The 20,735-nt window shown below is 36.3% G+C and overlaps 1 protein-coding gene across 1 annotated transcript in view; it reads left to right on the forward strand.

Moving 5' to 3' along the window:
- Positions 1-20,735, forward strand: part of LOC139120966 (apolipoprotein(a)-like) — a 65,658-nt gene that overhangs the window by 30,865 nt on the left and 14,058 nt on the right. The window contains exons 10-14 of the mRNA XM_070685553.1: positions 1,065-1,331; positions 6,248-6,514; positions 7,662-7,721; positions 16,476-16,742; positions 18,995-19,051. Of these exons, the coding sequence (XP_070541654.1) occupies positions 1,065-1,331; positions 6,248-6,514; positions 7,662-7,721; positions 16,476-16,742; positions 18,995-19,051 (918 nt within the window). The remainder of the gene's footprint in view (positions 1-1,064; positions 1,332-6,247; positions 6,515-7,661; positions 7,722-16,475; positions 16,743-18,994; positions 19,052-20,735) is intronic.

A 20,735-nucleotide genomic window follows, 5' to 3' on the forward strand; every position in this document is an offset into this window, starting at 1 on the left:
CAATAAGATTATAGTAAAATTTTGACGTGATAGAGGCTACACTTGCAATACAAAATTACGTGTGATTACGTCTTCTCATAACATATCAAATACACCCTCTACGCTACAGTAGCTGTCTTGTCAGCTCTAGCATTAAAGTTGTGAAATTCATTTGGAATCCTTGTCATAAACAGGTGAACATTTGCTCTTAGCAATGTAGAGTATTCTGACGGTTAAATGTTGTTTTCAGCAGAACCAACACCACCACCAATAACGAAAGCCCGAGGAACTACAAAGAAAGTTCCTGTAGTAGCTTGGTCCTAACACATGAGTCATTTTTCGAAGCAATATAGTTTAAAAACTAGGAAATCCCACGTTCAGTGCCTTTCATAAAATATAATAGATTCAACATCGATATTCATAAGTAAGAGTCAAGCTTTGATCAAGGCATCTTTACTGCCCTTTTACCTGTTTTCGTTTAACTTTTGTAAACATAGAATTGGTATCATTGTTAAATTGACATGAACAATGTTTTATATTGATTGCAAGAACACAATTTTCAATGACACAGAACAAGTAGTCATAAAGAAGCAAATACAATCATTCATATGGCTAAACATACTGACATATTCTGCCGTTTGTTATCGAAACTAGCACTCTTGACTAACAGTACTAGACTAATCTAGCATTAAATCCATTCATAATTTTGAAGGTTCAATTTATACCATTTAATAACAAGATAGATATAGCATGTTCAGCTAGTTCATTGTAAACCAACATAATTAACACAGATTACCTTTGATCGTATGGATCATTGATAAATGATAAATCATATAATAAAAGGATGCTTTAAATTATGCCAGAATATTTGGCTTCATGAATGTCAATATCACATGATATCTACGGGATTAGGACATTTTAGCCAATCTCGCTACATGAAAACTGGTTTAAAAGATTAAGGGTTGTATACGTAGCCTGGGAAGCAAGTTTAGTTACAGTAAGCAGGATCACTATTTTTCAAATTTTGAATATATATCAGTAAATTTAGCATACACATTCTCGGAAAATACATTTTATCTACTCAGAACCATCAAATGAAGTTTACCATAAAAATGACGGCAGCGACTACCGTGGAACTGTTTCAACAACTATAAACGGTAAAACATGTCAAGAATGGACAGAACAGAACCCTCATTCGCACAGCAGGACTCCAAAGAATTATCCAAACTCAGGACTTGGAGAACATAACTACTGTCGTAACCCTGATGGCACGCCCGGTGCTTGGTGCTACACTACCGACGTATCGGTTCGTTGGGAATTATGTGACATTGGTAGACCAGCTGAAAAAGGTGGTATGTATGATTTTCCAATCTAATGCCTGGATGTAAAGGACTACTGCTTATAGGTCGCCAGTAGGTTTCATTTCTGGATCGCATGTTGCAGCAATACTTTCATTATATATATTGCGTGTTATTGAATATGACGATAATGCAGCTTGCGACATGCGTAGTCCTTTCTCAATGAAGACAACATTGTACCATGATAGGCACTGATAGAAACATCTGCATCTTGATGACTAAGGGGCGACGTCAAAAGTTCAATGAAGGATAAAAAACTTAATTGTTTTAGTTTGGGGGGGTTTTGACCTAAAAAGTTTCTATCCTACAAATCGATTTAAGGTAAAAATTGCCAGGGGAATGAATATTTTGAAAAAATAGAGCAGAAATGCACACTTTCGTGTTGAAGCCAGCGGAGGGAGTTGTTTTAACACGGTGCAGAGCTGCACCTGGCCTAGTTAGTGTAAACAATGCAGGCTGTTGGCCTCTGTTGCACCATAGACGGTAGTTTCTCTACTGTCTATATGGTTGCACTAGGAATTTATAATTGTAAATATGCAGGCTGTTGGCCTCTGTTGCACCATAGACGGTAGTTTCTCTACTGTCGACTAGTTGTTTTAACACGGTGCAGAGCTGCACCTGGCCTAGTTAGTGTAAACAATGCAGGCTGTTGGCCTCTGTTGCACCATAGACGGTAGTTTCTCTACTGTCTATATGGTTGCACTAGGAATTTATAATTGTATTTTGCTACATTTCTGGTGCACGTGTAGTCCGCCTGAATGGAGTAGTGTGAACTGAGTTGTTACAACCACCAGGACAGTTGAGATAGTTTTTATACCTCTGGAAGGAGAAACCTGGACTTTATTGTTGTTGTTCTTGTTCATTCATTGATAAACTTCAAGTTTGTTGTTAGTATGTTGTATTTACATTTGATGAAACACAAAGTGTGTTCCCAATCTTAAGCCCCACTAGCTTTATCTTTTAGCATTATTTTTATGATTTTACTTTCAAACTAAAATAAGTTGGTGACAATGTAGTCATTTAGGTCTGTGTACACACTTATAACTACCTGCCGGGGCTATATATGCAATTTTGAACAAGATAAAGATTACACTGCGATTAAATGTTCGCCCAAACATTAAATCACAGCCCCATGCAGAAAAGCTAAAACCTTGATACTATGCATATCTGCACTGAAATCTTCACATAAACTGCACAGAGTAGTCCAAATTGTAATGCATAGGGGTGGATGTTTTCAACTGTGACACTGTATGTTCTGATTCCTTTTTAATATTACCAATTTTTGAAAATGCCAGGAAATCAAAATGACCGTTAAAATTTTAATTTACATGTGAAATGTTTCTGAAAGGAATGGTTTCCTAATGCAGTAAAAGTTCATATCTCTTCAGAGGGTAGATTTCAGAAAGGAGAGAATAGGTAGATAATTTGAGGTCAACAAATTTCAAGAGTTACAGCTAGTGGGGCTTTAACGATGCATTACTTTATTTCACCCCTAAATTGACTGATCCTTAGCTTTGCGTTACATAGAAAGAGACTGGCAACAGGTTCAATATAAGTCAATTAAGTTTCTAGGGGGTGGGGGGGGGGGTTTTGGGAGAAACTAAGGGAATTAAGTTTTTTATCCTACATTGAACTTTTGACGTCGCCCCTAAGATAGATCCTTATATGAAGAATGTGTTTGTGCTTAATGTTCTCCAAAAACAAGGCTTGCTTTTGAACTTCAAGTTATGATGTTCCTGAAGCTTCAGTTGTATATTAAACGATGAAATTTCAAAACTGATGTATCTCATTTATTTAAAGTTACACATGTTAGGTCAATGTTCCTTCTACACTTGTGTTGCTGCCTTGTCAGCCTTCTCAGTGACATAAATTTACTGCCCAAAGCTTTCAATGACCCTTTGATCCAGACTAAGCTAAATTTTAATTAATTCGTTATATAAGGTTCAATCTGTAATGAATTATGATCAAATTGACAAAACTGGTTAAGATATTCCCTATTAAAGAAGAAAAATTCACATAATTATCATGGCTTTCCCAACGTTCTATCATGTCAATGGTAATTGATAAATTATATCATAAAATGTGTGAACGAATTTTTGCATAATGCGAGAATATTATAATATATAAATATCCATACCACCAATATTGATGTCTAATCTCTGATGAATCGTGACAGAATTAAATTAGTTGAGAAGCATTACATATTTTGCGAAAATAACAACTTTATATATTAAAAATGGTCAAAGTTTTAACAATCATGTGCTTTTATATACTGCCTGAAAACAATGTAGACATCTTACAATAATTACAGTCAAGGTTATATTTATTGAACGACAGTTTTTCAACAGCGCCGAGAAGTAAGTGTCAAAAGACTGTTATAGCTGCTCAATGTAGATGTCGGGGAGCAAAAAATCAACGTGTTTGAATGTCATTAAAAACATATTCTCTGAGTATTATATGGCATTCTTACGTCATTTGTAAGTTTAGTGAGACAATCAGCCTTTTTAAGCTCTACCAAATACTCTGGCCCCAATAGCAAGTATACCTACAGCTAAAGCCAATAGTCTGTGAATTTGTACATGGTAATGCGCGCTACTTTGAAACAAGCAACGTCGCCTTCGATTGGCATGAGCAGTTGAACGTCATCAATACCTACTGTTTACATCGATAAGATAGTACTTATTATATGCGTACAGCATCACTGGTATTTTTGTAAAAATGTATATTCTTTTACTTCTTGATTTTTTATTGCGGGCTCTCGGTGCAAACGGCTAACCGATATACGTTGATCACTGCAATATGATAAGGATACAATTTTGACCGCATAACAGCTTCCATTGCAATCCGGCAATACTTGTGAGTGCGTCGTCTCATATCATGCCCCACCTATATTTAAGCAATACAGCACACCCAGCGATGGTATACCACAAGATTTTGACCAGCTCACGACATACATGCACTAGCGATGGCGAGTGTATATATGAAGTGAACTGGTCAAAATCGGGCGGTATGCCATCGCTGGGTGTGATTTATTGCTATTATATCATAACAGTATAATGAAATTCTGGCGTGGAACGTCAAAAAAGGATATTTGTTCAAGCTGTGAGCTCGCGCGTATGCCAGCAGTGGTATATCGCCGATGCACAACGGTTCTTTACGCGTCTCGGCCAATCAGATCACTGTTTTTGCGCAATCAATGTACTGGTATGATATAATAAATAATGTTATACTTTGATCGCAATTTGCACTCACAGAAGTTATGTTACGAAGATAATTTGGAATTTGGAATCCAATGAAATGCAACATATATTTATGATTAGGACAAAATATTTAACGATCTTTGTAACATGTGACAAGGGTTACCGGCAGAATGGAAGTAAGCAGGCTGCAGCGTTCAGGCCATGAATAAGGGCAGGACTTTGGAGCTGGCACACGAGTAACCCGAAAATATTATATCAAACAACAAAACCACCTTGAACAGTGAACTGCCACTTTCAACTGAAATCACTTATCTTATGAACGCGCGCAAACGCACGCATGAACATGACCATATCTATAAATCCCCTGAAACGTAACATAAAAATCAGTAACAGATGATACGTTATATTACAATCAGGACAAACACATGAATAAAAAAACGATGCGGGAAATTTTATGCATCCATATGCCTTTAACGCTGGGAAAATTAAGTGCATGATGTTGATGATAACGATGATTCCATAGTTGTGACTGAATTCAATAGTTACAAAAGAGCTGAAGAAACCGAAACTAGAGAAGGCTAACATTAAAACATGTAAAACGATTGGCAGTAATAGAAAACATGGTTCAAATTTATCAAAAGCGGCAGGTGCCCTATACCTGAAAGTTGCAATTTTACAAACATGTTATAAAAACAAGTAAATTGCAATACAACAAAAATAGATGATCTTACATTTGCTGATTATAGCAACATTTCTAAACGTTCCTATTCTCCTATTTCTAATACTGTCATGTGTTCTTAAGTTGGTGGTTGCAGTACAAGTTTATGTAAAAAAACTTATAACTACATACTACTACATTCTCAGTTATTTATTAAAAGATGCTTGCCAAGATTCCCCGGCACAAACGCTGTAGGTTCGAAATCATTTCCATATGAAAAGATACCTTACTTGAGGTGTGAACTGACTGTCAATCGGTGATTGCTCTACAAATATCACGGGTGATGTCATATTCATAAACATTGTGATCTTTTGTTCTACTTGATCGGTAGTTTATTTACTCTCTGGGGAGTCATAAGCCGTTAATTCGGCAATGCGGAATTTTTCCGCTCTCAGGGGATTAGTCTACCTGCATGGTTTGTGCCGGCCAATCACCTCATGTGTTCTTGAAATGGTCCTGAAAAATGCTGTCAAAGTAATTTTATAGCTGTCTAAAGCTTGCAAAAATCAACACGCTTGAAAGTCAAAAAAAACATATTATGCTGGTGAACTGTGTACAATGTCATTGAACCTAAATTTAATCAATTACATCCAATTCTTTTGGTTCTAACGAACATTTTAGGTACTAGGGCCCAAAAGTAGCTATACATTCAGCTTGTACCAAATAGGCAGCCAATATATATATGGCCATTCAGTTACTCTGCCGACAAATGCAGATGTATAGAAAAGGGGTACCCACACGGCAAACGTGGTGCTCAAAATTATTCTTCGTAAACTGTAAGCATCTTCATCAAAAAATATCTTCATATGACTGGAGCAGGTTAAGTACTCATTATATGTGCACAGTATGATCAAAAGTGCAATTTTTTTGTAAAACTTCCACTTTCGCTCAGAATTGTCCTTTAGATAACGATAACCATGCAATTTTGTATTTTTCGATGTAACATAATATTCCGCATCAATATTCATGAGTGATGCATTATATCTCTTAAGGACCACTTAGTGAAGTGTATTATGAAAATGACGGTAGCGATTACCGTGGAACTGTTTCAACTACTGAACATGGTAAAACCTGTCAAGAATGGACAGAACAAAGTCCTCATTCGCATACAAGGACCCGAGAGAATTTTCCGAACGCAGGACTTGGACAACACAACTACTGTCGTAACCCCGATGGCACGTCCGGTGCTTGGTGCTACACGACACATCCATCAGTCCGTTGGGAATTATGTGACATTGGACGACCAGATAAAAATAGTGGTAAGTAGGCGTTTCCCTTTAAGTGCCTGAACGTGAACGGGGACTATTCATAGACTTCACAGCAATTAGATTTTGAGGTCGTCAGGACATCAATATTTTTATGATATGCAGTTCAATGCCATGTATGTTAACACAATTGGTAATTGCCATCGGTATATGTAGTTCCTGCTCAATCACTATAAACGGAAACATCTGCATTCCTTAGCCGGTTCATTAGTATATTTATGACTAAATTAAATATAGATCGGTATGGAAAAAGATATCACATAACAAATACACTAAAGACATTTTTCGTTTTCAACTGAGATGTATAAGCTTCGTTAAACTTTAGTTCCAACCCGTCGATAAATGTTATAGTCTAAAGTTACGCATTTTTGCCGCCATGTTAAATATTTTGTTGAAAGATTAATAACCTTTGGAATAGGTGTAGTAACATGAACTATTTTTTGATATTAATTGCAGGAGCACAGGACACGTAATCATTAAAAGCACATTCAATCATTCAAATAAATACAACTAGATATATGCTGCCATACGTTTTCAAAATCAGCATTCTAAAACTCACAGTACCTGACTCGACTAGTATTAAGTTCATTCGTAGCCAAGTCTAATGATAAGATTGATATAGCCGGTTCAGCTAGTTCACTATAAAGTAGCATGAAATACACTAAATTACCATTTATTGCTTTGTATTGTATTTGACAATGGTAACTGATAATCCATATCACAGGTAACGTGTGAGAATTACCTTCGATCAAGCAAGATTCATTGAATACATGAATATCCATATCAGAATATATTTACAGAATTTCGAAATTTACACCGTATCGATACTGCAATAAATTACGATAGAATCAATTCAGTTTATTTGGGATAGATTTTTACAATAATAACATGTCATATATGTAAATAACATGCAGTTTCTGTTTTTCAATCTTTTGTTTATCATACTGCCTGACAAGAAATCACACACGTCCTTTATTGAATCCAAATGATTTAGTTTACAGTTAAGAAGCTGTTGAATATGACGAACGCTAACTAGCAGTGTGAGAATTTAACTGTGGCAAATGTATCTTTGTGTAATCTATTAACATAATTGGTTGCTTAGTATAGTATTCGTAAAGCATGACTCTCAATCTTTCACCAGAATCTACGACACCACTTGTGACAAAATCCCTAGCAACCACGACGAAATTTTCTGTGGCAGGTAAGTGCTTACACATGGATCAATTTGAATATAAAATAGTATCAACCTTCTGGGCATCCCCTGTAAACAACAACAACATTACCTTACGTGTGGTGAATGACCGTTATAAACTGAACAAGTAAAAGAAGTTTTGTTTTCATTTTGTGCAACTCCTTCAAAATGTCTCAGAGATAAGTTTTGCTTGCTACACAGATAGATCATGCGATAATGAATGTAGAGACGACTTTTTCGACACAATTACCGTAAAAAATTATTCTAGCATCTGAATATTTATAATCATGTAATTTATGTCAATTTTACAGTCCACATTCAAGGAACATGTTTTTTTTTCATAGATGATAATTGAATTAAGTCGATATTTCCCTGTATTTGATTCATTTAAAGTAATGTATTACCCACGTATTCTTCGAAGAGACAGTTCTACATGCTGATGTAAAGGCAATTCTTTCGATTTACAACACGCGTCACTCTTTTGATAACAGTACGTATAACTGTATAAGGTAGGGGATTTGATCCCTTGAATAAAGTTTGTTCTAGTCTGTAAGGAAATAATGGAGTGGTCAAAGCCTTTTGTTTTCAATTGAAATTGTAATCTAGTAAGAAAATTTCCTGGCAAGACAATCTGACGCCTCATTTAAGCCTTTATAAAGATAAATTTGGAAGCGCTCTCTACACATTTTGTATACAGTAATCACTTATAGCCTGTAAAATCAGAAGATAATGGTATTGAAGGGGTTGAACGTATATGAGTTCGTAGCATGATTGCAATACATTTGTCTAAAAAGTTAAGAAAAATGTCATTCCAATCCTGTTTTCTTCCTTAATCTGTACTTGTGTTGTACTCGACGCTTGTGAATGGATGCGTACACATATCGAGGCTATCGAGCCGAAATAAACATTACGGCGACTATGTTAATGACGATGATTATGACAAAGAGATGACTGAGATGACATTTAAGTTTACTTCAAAATCCCTTTTATAATATACTCTATGAGATTGGGTTCAATTAGAATTTTTGGTATGGAATTTGTGAGAAATCTTTTAATGTGAAATGTACTACAATGCAAACTTTGAATCGCAAAATCACATAATAATCATTTAGGTTACAGAGGTTGGCGTTGACATTAGACGAACAAGACATATTGTCTAAATCGAGGTGTTGTCAACACTTTCAGCGTAACTATCAGGTAGGCGAGATCATGAGTTACTGATAAAGAAATCAACTCTGGAAAAGCTGTAGCGTTGTCTAGAAGCTCAGACAATCGAAACATCACCACCACACAATATCCACTCAAAGCACGTTAACTGTCCATGACCATTCACTTGCTGTTTATGTAAAGTATATTATCAAACAGAATACCTTTCGCATTTTCAAATTTTTGAACTGACAAACATTCACACATCCATCATTAATAAATAAGCAAGTATTTTGTAAACATACCAAACTTTGATGCGACGCGGTATGTAGTGTAGCCTGCCCGGGTTGCCAGCTTTACCGTAGTAACCACCTCAACCACAAGCCTACACTGTAAAATTAAGTGTTCAATGATAGAACACCAATTAAACGCCTTTTTGTAACGCTTTTTGAACGCGTCCAGACGTTCAGAAATTTAACACTACGTGTTCAACCAACGTTCAATTTTTGAACACACGTGTGCAGATTTTGAACGCTACGTGTCCATCAGACATTATATTGAACACCATGGTGTTCCATGACTGAACACACGTTGCACATGAAATGTGTTCAAAAATTGAACTCATTTACGCGTTCAAAGGGCTGTAACACTTTTTGAACGCATGGACGCCGTTCAACGATGAGTGTGTTAAAGGCTAGAACACATGATGCGCGCTTGTTGAACACCATTAATTTTGGGCGTTCTTGAAATAACATTACAGACCACTGATATACAGTAAAATTATTTTATTCTAAAAATACACAAAACATTTCTAGAGTAAAATACAATAATTTACTGTAAAATTGGCAAATAAACATTGCCACTTTGTATGTAAAGTTTGTCAGAGGAAAACACCAACGGTGTTAATACATCCTATCAAAACATAAGCAATAAAAATTCCCCATAAACACTGTAGATCGTTTAAAATATGAACAAAGTTATGACAAAACATGTTTTACTTAAATATTGTGGATTACGATTTATGTTCATACTTGTTTAAAACGTGCAAAAATCATCTGTAAAAGCTCAAAATTTGGCTTTCTTATTGTGTTGAAAACGCGTATATGTATGAAATGCATACTCCATTTTTGCAAGATGGTTTCTTAAAGACATTTTTTCTTGTATAGACAGTTGTAAATTTTGAAAAAAAGAGTAAGTCCAGGCTTCTCTAGTGCACATGGTATATAGTTGTCCACACTAAAGTAAACGCAACATGTCAAGTTGTCAAAGTGTCACAGTAAGGCACAACATGCAGACAGTGGGAAAAGTGGTTCCTTGGCAGGATAAAACCCATTTCCTTGTCCAACAAAGTCCTTCATAAACAAAAAGGTCTGTTTGTTTAGGGAGCATTCGTTATTTACGGGGAGGGGGGCTGGTGGAAATCAGGGGGGGTTGACTTTTACAAAACCGCTTTTTAGGGGGGGGGTCAAATTTTACAATCAATGATTGAAGGGGGGGGGGGCAAATTTTACAAAGGTTTGTATTGAGTTATGGAAAACAAGATTGACTTTGGAATTTCACCGAAATGTTGCTGGTGTAACCGATGTTTTGAGACGGCAGAATAATAACCGACCAAAGCTCAGCCAAATTTATTTCTCTAGCAGGGCTAACAAGTCCGAGACTGGCGTTAACCTCTCTAGAGCAGCAACAGAGCATGTAGCCCTGAGTACAGGTCTGTGTGCTCCTGGCGTATACGGCCTCCACCACAGCCCTCCAACGGTCTGTGGAGATAACTGGGGTCTCTGCAGCGAGATTCAAAATGGGGATCTCCATGGGTAAACAACTTGTCGAGTATGTTATGTTTCAGAAAATGAGCGGTTTTGGACGTTAGAAGTCAATCGCATCTTTTCTGGGATTGGTTAGGTGGTAAAGGTAGGCAGGGAAAGGATTTTGCCCCAATAGAACAGACTTTCGGCCAAAACGACCGTTTAGTCTTCATTGCGGTCCAGATCCAGGCCGCAGAGACCTCAAGTCTGTTCAAAGACCATTGCAGGGCTTTGGTAGAGGCCATATAATGCTGGGAACACACGTGCACACACCTGTACGCAGGGCTACACAGCATGGGGCATGAAATGAGGAACCAACACACAGTCATACAATGTAACAAACAACTTCTGTATTTTACTATATTGTGTCAAATATCGGGGTCTACATATAAAATAGCAAAACCGTACTTCAAAACTACAAATATTACTCCATGATAACAGTAACCGTACTGATCGACCTCCTGACGGCAGGAGTCGAACACACTTTCAGAACAAAAACTCTGTTCAAACCTTTTCTAAATGCTTAACAATTTCTATGGAAAACTTAACGTTACCGCAGAGGTACCTCAGACTTGACCACGCGACTGGGAAACACAAATAGTTCACACGCGACTTTAACTAATGTTCGATGATGAGCACAATTGTAAGTCCCGTGTAATGTCTGCACATGAAAGTCGGCGACAACACATGCAATTCACTGCTAAGCAGCGTCCAGTTCAGCTACCACGGGAGCAGCCATCTTAGATCTTTGTTTACACTTCCGCTCGGGACATGCCGAACTAATCTGAAGTCTTCCTCTGTTAACTCCGCGCATCGACAAAAGTTCAGTGGAACGATCATAAATGTTGTTCTCATGACAATCTCAGACATCTGACTGAACTCATAAACGGAATAAAGTTCACAGTTAACACACAATTTGCTGCAGAAAGATCAGCTTTCAACTTGTGGTGATATTATCATCTCAGCGTGCAGTGCGTATATTGCAAATATACGGCACGGCTTTCACTTGTGTGAGCAATGTTCGTTCCATCGACTAAAGTAGAGGATGGCGTAGGGTTTAAATAAACAGTCCGATCCGCATAAAATTCGATCTCTGCCACTCACCGGTTTCTTTACATATCTGCTGACTTCAGTAAGACTCAAAATAGAGAAATATCCGACTTAAAAAGCACACGCTAACACTCAAACCTTCAAGTGCCAGTGCAGTATGCAACGTAATACACTCTCTGGAAAGTTCCTGTCTTGGACTCCCTAGGTATACAGTGATAACACACAAGAACTCCCAGGCAAAATAGAAAATACACAGGTCCTCCATACATAGTCTATGAGAAGCTATGAATAATTTCTTTTAAATACAAAACTAGCTAAATCTGTGTATTTATGGACTCTTATAGATTATTGATATTAATGTACTTGATAAGACTAGGGTAGTTACCAGTGCATTTGTAAGCAAGAAAGTTGATTTTGGAATTTCACCGAATTGTTAATTCACTATCTTGTCAGAGGAAACTATGAATAATTTTTTCCCAATATAAAACTAGTTAAATCTGTGTATTTATGTACGCTTGATTATTGATATTAATGTACTTTATTAGACTAGGGTGGTAACAAGTGGATGTTTGTGCAAGAAATTTGATTTTGGAATGTCACCGAAATGTTGATTCACTATCTTGTCTATATGGAAACTATGAAGAAATTTTTTTCCAATATAAAACTTGGTAAATCTGTGTATTTATGTACTCTTGATTATTGATATTAGTGTACTTGATTAGACTGGAGCGATTAAAAGTTCATGTGAGTGCAAAAAATTTGATTTTGGCATTTCACCAGAAATGTTGATTCTCTAGTATGTGAGGAAACTTTTGCAGCCCGGGGCCAAAGGGTGCAGAGGGTTAATGAATCAAATCTGATGAAATTTTTTTTTCATGGGGGGGGGGGGGGTCACATTTACAATTGATGAATTGAGGGGGGGGTCAATTTTAGAAATTTGATTTGGAGGGGGGGGGTCGCTTTTTACGTTTCATTTGTCGCTCAAAGTCCACCGCCCCCCGTAAATAACGAATGCTCCCTTATAATATCTTTAAAATAAACCCTGAAGTAAATCGGTGACATTTCAAAAATCTACTTCTCAGAAATTAAAAACATATTCGTAAAGAACTTTCAAATTCTGGTGTACACAGCTCTTCATTTTTATACAATTTTTTAACCAAAAATGGTAAAAATAACCCTTAAAATAAAAAATATATAGATTTTATCATTACTTGAATATATCACATTCTGGTAATCCCTTACGTCTTGAAAATGTCTGAAATATCTTTAATGTCTTAAAAATACAAAGTTGCAAATTTCTGCATAATTTGAACAATCTGAAAAAGACTATCAGTAGTGATCTATGTCCTAAATATCAAAGCTGTTCAATTAGCAGCTTTGAAGACGATTTTTTATAGTTGTTTTGACCGAAAATGACAAAAATTGCTTTAAAATATAAAAATTTGAATATTTCATCACAACTAGCACAAATTTGACTAAGGTCACTCATTCTTAAGGGCATGTTTACCAAATATTGAAGACGTCAGTAAAAGGGAAGATTTTTGCGAAAATTTAGCAAAATTAGCCTCAAAAAATTTGAATATTCCATCATAATTTGAACATATCTGATTAGGGTAATCCCTAGGGACCTGTAATCCAAATATTAAAGGATTGGTAAGGGCTGTTTTGAAGAGAAACCTTGGGATTTACAAATTTGAGGACAATGCTACACATCCACCTATTTAGCTGACAGCATAGCTAAAAACCAGTTGCTAAGAACAACAGACGTGTTGAGATACAATCCAAAATAATCTTAGGTTTGGTAGCAGGCTATGATCAATTAAATGTTACAGGCGCATAAGCTTACAAAGACGTGAAGTCTCCTTCATCAGATACAATACAATACAATACAATAGCTCTTTATTATCCCAAAACATGGGCAATTCTTTGTACGATAGCGGACAAGTCAAAAAGTTACACAGATAAGACATGTATAAAATATTTAAAAAACGTCAGTGACGTTAAAACACATTAAAAGCAGAGATGACTAGTCGTTTCTGTTTTGATTCAGTACAGAAATTGCAGTGGGAATGAACGAATGTTTTGATCTATTTGTTCTAGTTATTGGAACCCTATAACGCCGGCGAGATGGTAAAATATCGAATTCCTTGTAAAGTGGGTGGTGATTATTCCTGACTATAGAATTGGCTTTGTGTAAAACTTGTTTTTTATACAATGTACTGAGATTAGTTTGTTGCACTCCAATTATTTTACTACAGATGTTTACTATTCTACCAAGTTTGTTCTTGCACTGTACAGTGAGGTTTCCGAACCAGCAAATGAGTTAAAAACTTAAGACACTTTCAATACATGATCTGTAAAAAAGCACAAGCATTCTTCTGTCAACTTTGAAGAAATTCAATTTCCTCAAGAAGAACAGACGCTGCTGGCATTTACATAAAATCATATTAATGTTATCCTCCCATCGCAGCTTATTATCCAAATCGAACCCAGATAGTTGTATTTTTCAACAATTTCCACTTCTTTACCATTAATAATTGTTACATCAGCTAATGGTGCGTCTTTCCTGAAATCTATACACAAATCGTTGGTCTTATCAATGTTCAGTTCGAGAAAAGAACTTTTACACCACTCTACAAAGTCATCAACCACTGGCCCATGATTTCTTTCATTATTTTGGAGTAGACTGATTATGGCAGAGTCATCTGCGAACTTAATTATAAATATATCATCATAGTGACTTCTGCAATCATCCTGTTACAAATTGAAGCAGAAGGTGACAGAAAATTAACAGTGAAAATTTCAGAAAATTCAGAAATTCAGAAATTCAGAGTGGACATTTCTACTCTGAATTTTCTGTCGCTTTCAGCTTTAATTTTTCTTTCCACCCTTGCATCTGATAAGGGAGACTACACATCCGTGAAACCTTATTCTCCCGCAACATTTAGCTGATTTTAGCATGCCACCAAACCTTAGATAATTCAGAACAAAAATACATAAACTTATCAAAATTGAGTTACTGCCCCTTACAAGTTTAAATTTACATAAGAGATGAACTGATAGCTTGTTTCCAGACAGCTACCTGGACACTCATCTTCTTCATTATTTGTATCACCAGCTTCTGTAACAACTCTTCGATTTTCAGTTAAATCCAACGTTTTGCATCCTGAAAATAATGCAACAATAGGTAATATGGCGAGATGATACTTTAAATGAAAGACAAGGGGCTGATCAGATTAAGAAAAAGGGGAGACTTTCATATACAGTACCTCTTTTCAATACTCTTACAAAATATTTGCTTCTTCTTGTCATCAACTGATTAAAATAAAAAAGACCTCTCATATGCTGAAACAATACATTGTATACTCTACGATGTTTAACTGATTTTTACATGAGATTGTGTCTACTAAAAGACATGTGTTAGCTGTGATTACGCAGCAGTGATATGCAAGGCATATCGATCGCACTCAGGTCAAGGGTTATCGCTACAGTTGTGTTGCGATGACCCTTTACCCGAGTGAGATCGATCGATATGCCATGGCCAAAACTACCACTGCGTATTCACAGCTAGTTGTTGGTATACCAGCCACTGAAAGAAAAACAGTCTGACAAAACTCTGTACCGTTCCGTATTTATACCAAATTATTCTTTTTAGAACATTTAAGAACAATCTAGAATTTATATTGATATGCTAATGTCTTCCGTTTCTATAGGCTCAAAGGCATGGCCCACAAGTAACTATTCGGTCAGCTAATATCCAACTAGCAAGTCAATATGTGCATTTCAATTTCGTTACCCTGTCGTCAAATTCGGCTATGTAGAAGGGGTATCCACGTAATCCGAGAGAATTAACATTTTAGTTAATCATTCTAACAGCTAAACATATACCCAGAGTTTAAGGTGTCTGGTTGAAATCACTGCATATTGGCGAGCATTTCCAAACATTGTGTACTGGACAGGAGGGTCATTGTAATCTTAATAAATATACTTACACTACTTAGCAACAAGTAACATTCACTTTGTGTGAATGGAAGAGTTGAATGTGATTTACACTTACGGTATGGAAGTACCTTTTGTGCGGTGTATACTTAATAGCATATATGATTGTAAAACTTACTTTCGGCGACTTTTTGTTTCGTTTTAGTACTTCAAGTCAACAGCGTTATATGTTTAATTACACTCTTGCAGTTTCTCAGTTATGTTTAGCTCCGCTGTCAGCATAGCAGAACTTTTGTGATAGGCGGATGTGTTGCGTCCGTCAACTCTTTAGCTTCACTGTCAATGACACGAGGCTTATCTAATAGGCGGACATGTGGCGTTGTCCGTCGTCTTGTGTGGGGGGTTGGCAGTAAAATTCCTCTAATATGTGGATTACCGGTCCCAAGAGATGACCTTCATCAGATTTATTCAGAGGAACATCAAACTCCACAGGACACTCGAAATGCAATGAAAAGTTACAGAAGAGCTAGCTGGAAAAAAATATTACAAAGAAAACAAGCCATTGTTAACAACCAAAACATTGATAGTCCTCTGCAATGTTATGTAGAGAATACTACATAACATTGCAGAGGACTATCGGTCGTTAGATCGCCTATCAAATACACCATGTCAAATCTCCTAACCCCTCTTCAGAGCTGTTTGCGAACGCAGCCTTAGAGTGGACGTCTTGTCTTTGCGGTTAAGAGTAACCATGAAATTTTACAATTTTCATAATATCATATTCCTCATCGATATTCATGACTACTGCGTTTCATCTCCCAAGGACCACCTAATGAAGTTTATTATGAAACTGACGGCAGTGATTACCGTGGACCTGTTGCAACAACTATAAATGGTAGAATATGTCAGGAGTGGACAGAACAAAGCCCGCATTCACACAGCAGGACTCCAGAGAATTACCCAAACTCAGGACTTGGACAACACAACTACTGTCGTAACCCTGACGGCACGTCCACCGTTTGGTGCTACACGACAGATGCTTCAGTTCGTTGGGAATTATGTGATATTGGGAAACCCGATAAAAAAGGTGGTATGTAAGCGTTTCCCTTAAAATGCGTGAACGTAAATGTTTATTGTTTATCGGCTGCACGGGCGCTGAAATTCTGATGTTGTTATTTAATACATCAATGTATTTATAATACATTTTTATAAATTATAATGATTTTTATGGATGAATTCACTGTCACTTCAAGAATATACTGAATTTTTTTAAAATAATATTTTCCTCTTTTAAATTAAAATTTATCAGCTCACTTTAAGCTTCAGTTATTTACCGAGGGATAAAAGTTCGCATTTATATATATATATATATATATATATATATATATATATATATATATATATATATATATATATATATATATATATATATATATATATATATATATAACATGTCAGGTTAGCATATCATAAAGGTCGATTGATCCAGAATAGGTGCTCGAACAATATCAGTGTCGTAATCATAAAAAAAGTAAGTACACTCATTCGCAATACTAAACTGACACATATATGCCTCTTTATGTTGTCAAATTAGCGTCCTTTTCTCTCAGGACTTGACTAATATCGTATTAAATTCATTCTTAATTTTAAAATAGAAGGCTTATATTGGAATATCGAATCATATCATGAATATTGCTGGTTCATGGTTTATTTAATAAAATCATTTAATTGCCGTAGATTACCCAACATTGTATTTATCAATGCTTCCTCATACATAATATCACAAATAACACGTGAGAAATGACTTCAATAATGAAGAAAAAATTGACTATATAGATATTCATATCTCAACGTAGTTTCCGAAGTTGACATTTTTACTTGAGATTGGTTTACTGAAAAATCATACCAGAAACAATGCAGTTAAGAAAAAACTAAATATCTAGTATAAACATCATCGTTATAAATTAGAATGTTGAACAGTTTAAAGTGTTTTTCAGCCCTGTGCCCAAATGCAGAAACTTGCTACACTGGAAAATCGTGTTCCCTTTTTAAAAGCCCAGGAAGTACTCTAAGAAGTAAAAGTTGTTCTATGACCATGTATCTGGTGTCCGGAATCCTTCAACTTTTTACATTCTAACCTCCTCCTTCAAAACGGCCAGTCCGATCCCAGTTTGAGTACAGGTCCAAAGGGATTACTTCAATCAGATTTGTTCAAGTTATATGCAAATATGTGTTTGTGAGGCTAATTATCGGCAAAACTCTTCTTCTCTTTCAAGGCTGATCCGACAGCTTAATTATTTGGCATACAAGTCCCTAGGGAACACGTTATCCAGCTTTGTTCAAAAGGGTGATGAAATATGCAGATTTTTATTTTGAAGGCAGTTTTTCAGTTTTGGCCAAACAATCTTTAAAAATCTTCAAAACTGCTTGTCAGATAGCTTTGATATTTGGAGTATAGGTCTCTAGGGGTGACCTATTTCAGATTCGTTTAAATTGTGCAGAAATGTGCAAACGTTAATTGTGATTAATTTTTTTTGATTTTGGGTGCGATTTTCTCCGTTTTTCATTGAAACATTTATTCCCAAAAAACTACTCGTCTGATAGTTTTGTTATTTGGTACACATGTTCTTAGGGATGATCTCAATCAAAGTCAAAGTCAGCCACGAAAGTATTAATCTTTCTGTCATTCAGCCTGGGCAAATTTAATGACCTTTCATTCTAATACATCAAACATATCAAAGGCTTTGAATCCTAGACTCTAAACTTTAATATTCATATTTAAAACTCCTGACAGTTACGATAAGTGTTTGCTATAGTAGTGCATTTATCAACCAGTTTAAATTAATTTCATTTTGTCGGTGAAATTCATTTCTTTCAAAGAAATTTGATTTTGTGCCATTATACAGTGTTAATTCATGTTCAATAATGAACCGTTAGGATGTACGTAGGACCTCGGTACCCTGGGCCCAATGTATTGAAATTATGATGAAATCGTAGATTTTGTAATTTGTCAAAATGCAATTGCCTGATATATAGCTTTGATATTGTGTATGTTCTTAGAGATTATCTCAATGTGAAATGTTCAAATTATGATGAAATCTTGAATTGTGTATTTCTTTTGACAGCTTTTTGCCATTTTTGTTAGACAACCCTGAAATGAGCTATCAACGATTTCCACTTTCATCACAAGATGTGTCAAAAATATTGAAATAGTTAGTCTCTACATAATACAGTGAATCTCTATCGGCCGATAGGTCGCTTGTCTCTGCGCACATTAATTCCACAAGTGGATTCCTTTATCACTGGAGAATTCTGACAGCGTAACTGTGATCTTTCCGACAGAACCAATGCGATCAGCTATGACGAAAGCTCAAGCTCCCACCGAAGCTCCTGTAGTAGGTAAGTGCCAACACATTAATTGGTCGTGCATATAATACATTATTAATCCCCGGGCCATGCCCTGTTTGATGTATTTCATTCAACTAATTCACCTGACGACTGGGTGCGCCGAGGACAGACAATGACAAACTTGAAAAGAAAAACCTTTTGATTTAATTTTTAGCTCTAATTTGATACATTTATGTATACCAATGAGAGCTTATATGGTATGTCGGCAGTCAGTTTGTTCGTCTGTCCGTCCGTCTGTCTGTCTATATGTATGTATGTGCGTATGTATGTATGTATGTATGTATGTATGTATGTATGTATGTATGTATGTATGTATGTATGCATGCATGCATGCATGCATGTATGTATGTATGTATGTATGTTGACGAAAATTTACCGTGTTGAAGAATAAATAAAGCAGTCAATATTTGGCAATTAATTCAGCATGAAGATTCGAAGTATGACTTTGGTACGCTTAGTATAATTAACTATTACATTCGCGTAAAGTACAACTGAACTATATATGTATTTCAGATTTCGACCCTCCCCTTGGATATAACTTGCCATTTCGTCTGCCTGGTCTCTCAAGGTAACAATGAACATGATAAAAACGCGTGGGTAGGGATCTTATATCAACGTATTTGCGAACGATGCGGGTCAAGGATGCAACGCTTTGGAATTTGTATATAAGCATTATAAAGGGTGCAAAACACATATTTGGCTAAGTGATCAAGTCCCTTCAATGTTTGGTTATGTTACAAATTTTATTATACGCATACTTTTTAGATGCTTACACTCTATTACGTTTGCAAACCTTTAATATTGAATGCAGGAATGCTAAAACTGTTAGATATTTAGATCGATTACCAGCAAAAGTAATTTTGTTTTTTGTTTTTAAAGGAAAACTTCGAATATTGTTGGAACCGAAATTCCAAATCATGCAATTCTGACTGATGGTTTTACTTTAGCAATAAAGTACACCCAGCGATGGTATACCACGAGATTTTGACCAGTTCACGACATATATGCACGAGCGATAGCGAGTGGTATACCGTCGCTGGGTGTGATTTATTGCTATAATATCATAAAAGTATATTGAATTCTGGCATAGAACGTCAAAAAAGGACTTTTCCTCAAGCCAAGAGCTAGTGCGCATGCCAGCCGTGGTATATCGCCAATATACCACGGTTTTTTTCGCGTCTCGACCAATCAGATCACTGTATTTGCACCATCGAGATACTTGTACGATATAATTGAATAATAACACACGCCAGCAAGTGCAAGATCACGATTTGTTACCCTCCAAAGGGATGATGCTTATGACGGTAATATTGAAGATGCCCGAGCCGAAGGCGAGGGTATCATAATCTTTACGGCCCTGATACGGGTTTTGCGGACCGAGGTTGTACGGCGGAAGGGCCCGAGCGTGCGAGGGCCCGTACGTCGTACGACCGAGGTCCGCAAAACCCGTATCTGGGCCGTAAAGGTTTTATCATATACCTTATTGAACGGTTGTGATATGTTTCAGTATTTATCAATAAAATTTTGTTAAAGTTATGGGCGTAAATTAAAAAAAAACATGAGCCACGCAACTTTGCGGATTAATATGTACGATGTTGTCATTTGTTCTGTTGTGGAACGCGTCACCAGCTTGTTCTATGCGATCGCCAATGTCACTACAGAATGAGCACAGATG

Source organism: Ptychodera flava, chromosome 21 (genome assembly GCF_041260155.1).
Source record: "Ptychodera flava strain L36383 chromosome 21, AS_Pfla_20210202, whole genome shotgun sequence".
In the NCBI taxonomy this organism is placed as follows: Eukaryota; Metazoa; Hemichordata; class Enteropneusta; family Ptychoderidae; genus Ptychodera; species Ptychodera flava.